We start from the raw sequence: 10,572 nt of genomic DNA on the forward strand, positions 1-10,572 counted from the left end.
CGTGCTTAAACAAGAGCCTGGGCTTGCACGGGTGCACAGAGCTCATCCAGCCCCAACCCCTGCCACGGGCAGGGACCCCTTCCACTGCAGCAGCTTGCTCCAAGCCCCTGTGTCCAACCTGGCCTTGAGCACTGCCAGGGATGGGGCAGCCACAGCTTCTCTGGGCACCCTGTGCCAGCACCTCAGCACCCTCACAGGGAAGAGCTTTTGCCTAAGAGCTCATCTCAGTCTCCCCTCTGGCAGGTTCAAGCCATTCCCCTTGGCCTGTCCCTACAGGCCCTTGTCCCAAGCCCCTCTCCAGGTTTCTTGTCACTCCTTTAGGTACTGGAAGACTGTTCCAAGGTCTTGTGTGTGAGTTTAAGGATGCATGCTCTTCAGTCCTGAGAGCGTTTGCAGCTGTATGAAGGACTCAGTAGCTGTTTGCAGGCAGGAGTTAAATTCAGCAATTTTGCCTGCAGAAATGTATTTTTTTACCCACCTGGCAGCTATTTTGTTTGCTCTGCATTGTTTGATGCAGAATTGAATCTCTCTTGCTCAGTGTTCTTCAAACATCCTCTCTTCCTGCTCGCGTTACCTCTCTGACATTAATGGATTCAAAGTCATTTAAAAAGTAAATAATTTCAGGAGGATTTAGTGACTAGCAAAGAGTAATTCTTCCTGCTCTAATGCTCCTCCTACTCATGGCAAGCATGGCCAACATTTAGCTTCAGCTGATAAACTGATCAAGCTGTGAAAATAGTTGGTTTCAGTAGAAACATCACCCCTGCATAGGCACATGGCTTTAGAAGGGAGGTTTTCCTGTAACTCCTTTCTTCCCTGATGAGCCTCCCCAAACTTAAGGTTATTTCAATGCAAATGGAAGATTTGTTCATCCTGAGGGATGACATTTAAAGAAAGAAGGGGGCTGCTTAGCCCAATAATTGCACCTCTTATTAACCCACCACTTTAACTCCGTCTAATGATGGTCTGGCCTTAGCATCTTTCTACAGCTGTGCTTCTCCACAGGTTTCTGTTCTAGCTCCAGAGCTGACCTACCAAAGAGTGGCAGGAAGGGCATGTAATTGCGGCGTTAGTGAGCTGCTGCACATCTCAAACTCTAAGCCACAGCTATTAACTTCCATAAAGGAGATGGGAGGTTGAAGAACACATTACAGCTGGTTTTATTTGCCCACCAATACTTTTAAGGACCAGTACAATGGAAAGCAGTAAACCCCTCTGATTTTGGCAGCATTCCTAGCGTGAAGATGTGTACTGGAGGTGAGAAGCTGAAGACAAGACTGGATTTTCCCCCGTTTTGTTCTCGAGGTGCTCTACAGCATGCACTTACACAGATGTGCTGCACTTGTACTCTTGTGCCATAGTTTATAGTGAGCACTTTCCAGACCAAAATCAAGGACAGGGTATTTTAATGTGCTTTATCACTTCCCTGTTAAGTTGAGCTGCTGGTGCTGTGTGATGATCACCTCCAAGTGTTCTAAATGGTGCCCATACCTCTGGAAATTCTGACTGCAGCTATTTCAGTAACCAAATATGAAGGGTGGGATCAAAGGAAAGCTGAGAAGCGTTGCAGATGAATGACAAGTTAAAACCCCAATTGTCTGTGCAGAAGTAAAGACACCTCAACCAGAGACAGCTCATAAAGTGCGTGCTCAAGTGTGGATGACTCCCAGCTTACAAGAAGACAACCCAGACACTTTTAGATTTCACACTTTTATTAATGCAATTTAAATTAGGCTGGAACCTGCACATTCTGAATAGGCCACCCTGGGCTATTCGTACAGCTTTGTCATAGCAAAAGAGGTACCTTCAATTCAGCTGTGAATGAATGATGCCACATGCTGTGATTATTCCAAACACAGTGCATCAGTGGAAGTTCAAATATAGTTTATACACAGTGATTATGAAAATATAGATTTTTTTTTCCATACAATATTTTACTTCTAACTACAAAATATGATAAAGAAAAATAATTCATTTATTTCTCTAGCCCTAGGAATCTTCTACTGCAACAGACACATCACTCTCAATGAAAGCGATGAGGTGGGAGAAAGGACTCCAAACTCACGCTGAAATATTCCTCTTGAAGCTACAGTTGTATTTCACCACGGATTTGGTGGTGTCCTGGAGCCAGATCAAGAGGTCTGGGAATCTTGAGGAAGGAAAATCCCAATTCTGACCCACAGAACACTGGGATTTTGAGTCCCAGAAGCTCATGTCATATGCCTGAGTCAACCCAACTTGAAAATAGGGGAGAATCCAGCAATTTCCCCCCAAAAATCATATGCTGGTCCTGAACTAATCTTTCTAGATCAATGACAAAGCAGCATTTTCACAACTACTGAGACAAGAAGAATTCTGCTCAGAGGACAGGAAATCTGCACTGCAAGTGAAAGACAACCCACCAAAGTGACAAGCTACTGCCAACAGTGTCACATTCTCTAAGTTTTAGGATACATTGGTTCTTAACTCCCAGTAGTAGCTGTATTTGCTTAGATTCAAGGTTAGTTTTAACTTTGGGGTGTTTTAAGCAAGCATCTGAGGTAAGAGTTCTTGATGCACCTTCTTTTTTTTTGGTATAGTTTCTTCATGTGCTTTTTGATTGTGTATAAAATAAACGTGTTAGATGAGACCTAGATTGACACTACAGTGGAAACAGCTTATTAAATGAAGTGCACCACCACTTAAAGAGATGCTGTGAGGCTTTCTGCACTGCAGAACTCACACAGTTCCCTATTTGCTCACAGGTAAAGCAGTTGTGGAAAGGGTACTTTGCCCTACACAAGATACTTTTAAAGCCACATTAAGCAGGCCCAAAGTGGAACACTTAAGATCTGGCTGGGAAAAGGGTTATGCCCATGCTTTCAAGGATTCAGTGTACAGGAGTATTTGCATAGTACATTAAGGGGAAACTGGTGCTATATATTCATATACTGGAGTAACAATGGAGGATGGAGCAAGTGCTGTGGCCACAATGCTTGTCTCTACTTTGGTGACAGTATTGCATTTTCCTATGTACATTTAGCTCCCCACAAAGAATGAAAGCTCTACAGGTACTCCACTTTGCAGTGGTTAGGACATCTGAAAGCGAGAGAATTCTTCTTACCAGCTGTGACTGATAGTGCAATTTCACACTAATGCAGAAAGGATTAAAGAAGACATCCAATTTCTGAGCAGGGGGTGTCTGAGTTGCTGCGTAGGCAGATCCCTGCAGTGGAAGCAGCTTCCCCTGCAGAGTTTAGAAGATGATAAAGCTGTTCTATACCTGCATTCAAACTACTACAAGGCAATATGACAGTGATGACAGTTAACTACTGTTTTCACCCCAGAAGAGTACCTGAAAACATCCTGTGGACATTGTCTAAACCACACGTGTCATTTAACACACTGCATGAATGAAGAAACTAACTGTAAATACACTAGCCTACCTGTAAACCTGAACTTTGTTGCTACTATACATGAATAACATTTTCTATTCATATTGCAGCTACAGATTTAATAAATAGAATTGCATATATTGTGCTTTATAAATTAAAATGCATTCCAAAGTGAGGCAATGCTAAACAATGAATCTGTTCAACTCTCCCCCCCAAACGAGCCCATTTCCTCACTCTGTTCATAAAGGTAGAAACAGACACTTTCTGTTTCTATCTTTTAAACAAACCCTCCCTCCCCCAAAAGTGATCAAAGAAGAGTTTACTTAGGCACTACTGCAAATGTAAGTTGTCTAATAATCATCACGTCTAACTTAATAAGGGGAGGAGGTGAAGAAAGTCACAGAGGTTTTGACTCCTTCCTCTTCGGCATATTCTCTTCCCTATCTGACGCTCTGAGACATGTGCAAAGGTGTCAGCATCTCTTCAAAGATAGCTCCTTTTACATTAGATCCCCTCAAGTTAGCTTCCTGTAGATCACAACCTGATAGATCACAGTTCTAAAGGGTAGAAGGAAGATCAATGTTAATTGAATATACCCAGAACTTAGTTCAAAACTTTACGTTGCCACAGAAACCACATCTACCTCCAAACACTTCAGTGTAAATGTCCCCTCCATCTCTCAGGTTTAGAGTTTCATTTACTTCTTGTGACAAGGACCTTCCCATACCAGCAGCTGAAGTTATTTTTAATGTTGTTAAGACTTAAACTCTTCATATCAAATTCTCTTCCAGACATTACCAATGCTTGTTGAACACCACCAGGGAGAAGCTGCCTCCTGCAGTCCCACCAAACATTACTCTGAATACTTCTCTAGGACTTGAGGTAGAGCAGCCACGTTCAGAGCTTGTAGAGTCAGCCAGTTTGTCTTTCTAACTGTGATAGCAGTGTACTGCACACCACCAGTCAGGTAAGATTCCATCACTACTTTACAAATGGTGGCTCAGGACCAAAAAAGTCCCCCGCAAACCCAAGCAACTGAGTTTCTCTGAAGTTCTTCAGTGATGGCATGATCGCCATGCATCACTTTTGAGATGAGACAAGCCATTCCTGTGGCTTTGGGGTGCTGGCAAATCCAAGACATTAGACTCACCTGACAAAGTGAGGCTAGAATGAGATTGCTTACATCATCTATAGCTCACTAAGCCTGAAAAAAGACTGGTTCACTCTAAGTGGTTAGAAGCTGGAGACCTCAGGCAAAAGCCAGCAATGGCCCCAATTTTACCAGCTGACTGCTTAGTGTATTAATGAATCTTAACTCACTTCCAGATCAGTTCCTGCCAAAGTTGCTCCTCTAAGATTACAGTTCTTTAGTTTTGCGTTTTTCAGCGTTGCAACTCTTAGATTAATTCCTGTCATTTGACTGCCTTCCATGTCCACACCTTTCAGGTTGGCACCTAAAACACACAAAGAGTAGTTTTATGAGGCGAAACAGTCAGAAGCACAGCAGCTCCAGAACAATGCTTCCTCAGAACCATGTAAATTGATAGAAATCAAGGTAGAACTTGGAATTTAATGATCATATGGTCACACAGTCCTGTATTTGTGGCCCTGTTTCATGAAGACATGGACTGTACAAACCAGAGCGAACCTTTCACATGCCATGTAGCTTTACAAACATGTGGTTCGGTTTCCACAAAACCTCCTTACCTTCCAAATTAGCTTTAAGGCCTGAAGGATCTTCAAAATTGCACCCTTTTAGAGATGCTCCTTCTGCATTGGAGCACAGCATTTTCACCCCTTGAAGGTTTGCACACTGGTAGAGAGACACGTCAGTGAGATTGGTAAAAGCTCAAAGATGAACAGTACCAAGCATGAGCGGAGAAGAGTTTTCATTTCTGGTTTGGAAATGAATCCTATTAAAGCACAACAGCCTTGTTATTGTGGGAAAGTGCGAGAACTTGCTATACAGTTACTTCTCTATCTTCAAGAAGGTAGACAGTTATCACTCAGTGCCCTTTTCCCCCCTTTTTTACCTAAGAGCATCAAAAAGCTTGTGATCTAACCAGAAAATACTGAAGAACTACATGTTTTACACTTATCTGCTTGCTCCAATTCCCCTTCTCTTAAAGTAAAGGACAGCCTGGACTTTCCAAGACACAGCAGCTCTTACATCAAGCACTGATCCGGAGAGGTCCGCTCTCTCAAGATTGGCGCAGCACAGGTTGGCGTGCGCCAGGTTGCACCGGCTCAGGTTTGCCATCTTGAAGTTGATGTATCGAAGGTCGAGACGGGAGAGATCCGCTCCGCTGAAATTGAGACCCTAAGAACAAAACAAGAAACCCCAGAATGATGCTGCGGGATATTTCCCCACCGAACATCAACACTACAGAGCAAGACAGGGTCTGCATTTTCCTACCTGACAGCGCAGCTCGGACTTGGTTGGGGTTGCCAGCAAGAATCGGACAAACTCCTTGCGAGATATAGGAGAATGATCCTCAGCTGGCTGTGAATTCTGTTGAGAGAGTTGTTTAAAAGCTAATATAGATAGGACTAACATTATACATTGCCTGGAAGGATAGGGCACATGCAGTCGTGTATTAAAGAAAACAAATTACCTTAATAGCTATTTCTAGATGTTCAATTAGTGAATCGATACCAAAAAACCTGGCTTCTTCCAAAACACCTACCAAAACAAAGCAGCGTTTGTTATGCACAGGGAGGTGTTAAACAAGAGAGCACTCTTCTTCCCTCACTGGAGAAAGGCACACTAAGAACATGCCAAAAGTTTGGGTTAATCCAGCTTTACTGGTGGAGAAGCATCCATTCACCTGACTCTCCCTACTTGTACCACCTTTTACACATTTTAGCTACACTAACAAAGAGGAATAAATAGATCACTTGAAGTTTAAGGAGTCTCAAAGAAAAGCATAAACTCATCACACTGACAACCAATACATTACAATAGATGGAACTGGACAGAGGAAAAGTGATCTGTCTTGCAGCTAAAAGGAAAAAATAACTCAGAAAGGATGTTTCCAATACCAGTATTAGGTTAATGACATCAAATCCAGAATCACAGCCAGATATTAATCCATTAGGGAGAATTTTTCATGTTGTCAAGAGAAATCAGTTTAAGCAGTCTATCTTCATTAAACCAAGCATGAGGAATTGCAATGCTTGAGAATAAATTCACCAAAGAAATATCCCAAACACTTAGATGAGCATACAAAAGTCCCACTCATTTTACCACCTTTACCTGCGGGCAAAGTTTAACTTCCAAAGAGTAATAATTTAGGAGATGTCATACGGGTAATACCTACCTAGCAAATTAATGCCATCATTTACAATGAGCTGTCCGTGACGCAAATAGTTCAAAATTGGCTCAAAATACTCTGGACTGCGGTCAATTAGGAATGCTCCTCTATGATCTTGCTTATTTCCCCAAGCATCTGTTTCCACAACATATATATAATTAAATTTGATGTAATAATAGAAGAGCATTTGCTTCAGTTTCAGAACTTTATTACCAAAGGGGACTGGATTATGAATCATTCCACTTGAAAGGGTGTTTCTTAGAGAATAGGAAGGAAGAGAGGAGTGTGAGGGGGCAAATCACTTTAAAATGAACTTGCTCCTCCTGCTATAAAGAACTAAAAGGTTTTATCACATACATTAGAATGTTTGCTCAAATCAAAGCAGAATTAAGATGTTAGTCTGTCCCCATTTCCTAAAGGCTCTTGTGCAGCGTTTGCTCATTGATGTCGTTGACAAAAGTGAGCAAGATGCAACGATAAGATGAAAACTTAAAATCAAAGACCCCAAAATATTAACTATGGATGGAAACTGTATTTCCAGTTTGGGAGATAAGCTCCATGGGCAATGGAGAAATAATTATTTGAAAAAGATTGTATGTTCTGCTATGATACTTAATACTTTTGATATTTTAAATTATGAACAGGAGTCTCAACTTGATAGTGCCTTTGGTCTACTTTGCTGATTTGTTCCTTAGCAAATAAAGCTTTTTTCAATATACTAACCTTTATCTTTAAACATGTGGGCCAACATACTGTCAGGCTCTTTGTTAACCAAAGTGCTCCTAGAAAACAAAGGCAGCACAATTTGAGTGAATGTTTTGCTCACAAGACAAACTTGGGGGTTCGTGTGTATTTTCTGCCCTTGACAGCTTGAAGGCAATGCTGGTGTGTGATACACATTCCAACAGCTACCACGCTGCTAACTCATACAGTGGGATAGCAAAATACGTTTCTGTGCCGATGTATTGTATTTTAAATACAAAGCACTTGGTTAACTGAGATATTCCAAGGATAAATCCAGGCCTGTTCAGCCTTTGCACAGGTTTTACTTCACATGTAAAACTAAATACAAAAACCAGAGAAAGCATCAGAAGTCAAGGACCTCCAACTCCATGCTGTTATTTTCTAGCTCTTTTGCAAGAGCACCTGAAGCCTCGCCAACTGCTATGATCTATTCACTGAACTCAAGTCCTTTAAGAACAAACCCAATGAGCTGCAGTTTTACCGTGTAGTGGTGAAGTATCGGCCTCCAACATTGAGTGTTAACCAGTCCGTGTGGGACCCTGTCAGTCCTTCATGAGGTCTCCCATCAGTCTGAGGATCTACACAGAGAAGAAAGTCATTCTTAGAGAAATGGTTTCGTTTCTGAGTGCTCCATATGGTAAGAAAAACACCAGAAAATAAACTTTTAGATTTACATTCAAGCAAAACAAAACCTCTTTTCATTAAACAAAAGGTTACGAGAATAAGAATTAGAGACCTACCAATGAATGGTTCCCCTTCACAGACAAACAGAACATCATCGTCCCTGAGAGAGGAAGAGGAAAAATAAGATTACTCATAATTTCTTCTTCATTTCCTTCACAGTGGGAACCCTTCCTGATTTGTTTCAGGTCAATGATAATCAGCTGCCATTATTTAGAGCTTCAGTATCTCATTTCCATCTCTATTTTGCAGGTTCCAGTGGACTGTAATGTGACTGACGTTACTGGAGACGTTATCTGAACCAACCAGGTAGGCATCATTTCTGCTACTCAACCAGTTTAGTTTTACAAAACAGTTTCTTTTCTCCCCGCTCTAGGAGTATTTATTCTGCAAGGCCCAAGCAATGCTGGAGTTTATCTCCTTTTTGGAAAACCCTCATCCAAATGCAGACTACAACACTGGGATTTTCCTGGTACATACAGCACACCATGAGTCAACAAAGGGGGATGCTGAAAGGCATAAAATGCAGCTTCAATCCGTATCAAGTTCTGATTCATCAAGGCAGAAATGCTTTGAAGTTCAAAAGCCAGTATTATGTTTCCTTGAGGCATGAAAGCGCTTTTGGGCTTACTGCCTGGGAATGATACTATCTGTTTTTAAGGAAAGCACTGGTTATTGATTAAGGTCAGAGGATGAATAGGCCAGTGAGTCTCTTAATCCATACCCGTGATTTGACTTCCATTGGCTAAGCCTTACCTAATCAAAGCGATATCATCAATGAGTCCACCTTTTCCATTGTAAACACTGGTCGCTTTTATTCCAAGCTTATTACTAGCCACAGACAGCAAATCTGATAAAGTCCCATACACAGCCACAACCTGTGGGAGAGAAAAGTAGCTGCAGGCTCTGTGTTTGTATGGCTTCTGTCAGATCAGACTGATTACCAGGTTATCAATACCTTCTTACAGGGGGAGGGAGATCATGTACAGATCTTTACTATTACAAGGAAACAAACAGACCAACTGATGTTAGCAGAGCTGCCTTAAAACAGTGTGACCTGCACATCTGTGACCACAAGTCAAGGCACTTGAGGAGGCAGTGAGGGAATGAGTCTTGGTACTAGATTATGATTCAGTTATTTATTTATCTGAAGAAATACTGCTATTTGCCCTAAGCCCCTCTAGAATTTATTTCCCTCTCTAAAACCAAAGGTTAAACTATAGTCCCATTAACTGTCTTCACTCCAGACGTGGATGGGAAGACCTGGAGACCATGGGCAGCATTTAGTAGAACCACAGGGCCTTTTCCTATGCTGGTTGTGCCTAGAAACATCACTATTTTCCCTCTTGAGACAATACTTCATAGGTTTTAAACACACAAAGAGAGTTTAAGCAGGATTATTTGCTGGCTCTCCAGCAGCGTTAGTTTGACGTGGCAGAGGCCTGACATCCTGCAAGATGAAGACTTTCCTTAGGGTCTGGCGCAGTAACTTTTGTTTGAGGAAGAATATATTGCCGTGTAATGAGAATATATTGCAGTATATTGAGAATATATCGCAGTATATCCAACTGAACTCTCACATTTACCAGGCATACATAAAACCACCCAGAAAGGCAGGACATCCTGCACTATTGGAAATGACAGGCTGCAAGGGCAGCAAGCAAAAGCCCATAAGAAACTAAAGGTCTATTCTTCAATAGCCTTGCGTCACATCATACAATAATCAGAATCTCAGAAGCAAAGCAGGCTTTAATGCGGGTACATTACTGCACCTCACTGGGGGGTTGGAATAGATGATCTCAAGGTCCTTTCCAACCCAAACCATTCCAGGTTTCCCTAAGGAAGCGGTGTAAAAGCGGGAGCTGAGCCATGCACGCAGGTAACACATTGCACAGCGAAGGAAACTCATCTTTCCTTCTGCTTCCAACAGCGACATGTGGGGGACGGTCACCATTCCCCACCGCTTCCCACCCTTCCCCAGGACGGGCGTGGCGGGACCCGCACCCCCCAACGTGACCGCGACCCGGCGGTGGCTTCAACCGCGGCCCCAGGGGTGCGGCGGCCCCCGATCCCCTCAGGCGGGCAGGGGCAGGGGCCAGGGCTCCCCCGCAGGCCGCGGGGCCCTTCAGGGCGGCCCTGAGGGGGCGGCTCAGGGCCTCTCCTCACGGCGCGGGGGTCCCGCCACGGGCACCGGCGCCTGAGGGGAAGGGAAGGGAGAAGGGAACCACGCCGGAAGCGGGCGGGGGCTCGCGCGGGACCCTCCCCGCCCCTCACCTTCCCGTTCCGGGGGCTGCCGTTAACGAACAGCGTGACCCGCCTCATGCTGCTGCGGCGGCGGCGGCGGCCCCGCTCCTCCTGCCGAACCCGGAAGGCAGCGGCCGCTGACCGACATGAGCGCGGCCAATGGCGGCCGCGCCGCCCCGAGCGCGGTGCCCAATAGCGAACGCGCACCGCGGGAG

General features: G+C 43.7%; 1 protein-coding gene across 2 annotated transcripts; it reads right to left on the reverse strand.

Annotated features, from left to right (window-relative positions):
• Positions 1-1,694: 1,694 nt before the first annotated feature.
• Positions 1,695-10,547, reverse strand: KCTD9 (potassium channel tetramerization domain containing 9). 2 transcript variants are annotated; one of them, XM_062617024.1, is made up of 12 exons: positions 10,388-10,547; positions 8,870-8,991; positions 8,173-8,216; positions 7,914-8,010; positions 7,412-7,470; positions 6,695-6,823; positions 5,990-6,057; positions 5,791-5,886; positions 5,545-5,694; positions 5,082-5,187; positions 4,695-4,828; positions 1,695-3,931 (listed from the first exon to the last, which is right to left on the reverse strand). In XM_062617024.1, exons 1-12 carry the CDS (start codon positions 10,433-10,435, stop codon positions 3,815-3,817), a joined length of 1,170 nt encoding a protein of 389 aa, XP_062473008.1. In that variant the 5' UTR covers positions 10,436-10,547; the 3' UTR covers positions 1,695-3,814. The 2 variants fall into 2 exon arrangements, with proteins under 2 accessions (XP_062473008.1, XP_062473009.1); XM_062617025.1 differs by lacking the exon at positions 6,695-6,823.
• Between the last annotated feature and the right edge of the window lie 25 nt (positions 10,548-10,572).

The sequence above is a fragment of the Pezoporus occidentalis genome, unplaced genomic scaffold, assembly GCF_034315485.1.
Source record: "Pezoporus occidentalis ecotype Australia unplaced genomic scaffold, CSIRO_AGI_Poc_V1 ctg191, whole genome shotgun sequence".
NCBI lineage: Eukaryota > Metazoa > Chordata > Aves > Psittaciformes > Psittacidae > Pezoporus > Pezoporus occidentalis.

What these genes read in the sequence shown, in the direction of transcription:
- KCTD9 (XM_062617024.1), bottom strand. Translation starts at nt 10,435, where the DNA reads ATGAGGCGGGTCACGCTGTTCGTTAACGGCAGCCCCCGGAACGGGAAG. An exon ending in ATCTAGAAATAGCTATTAAG is followed by an intron (nt 5,887 to 5,989) that starts GTAATTTGTTTT and finishes CTCTCTCAACAG; the next exon opens with AATTCACAGCCAGCTGAGGA. An exon ending in AGTCCGAGCTGCGCTGTCAG is followed by an intron (nt 5,695 to 5,790) that starts GTAGGAAAATGC and finishes TTTTGTTCTTAG; the next exon opens with GGTCTCAATTTCAGCGGAGC.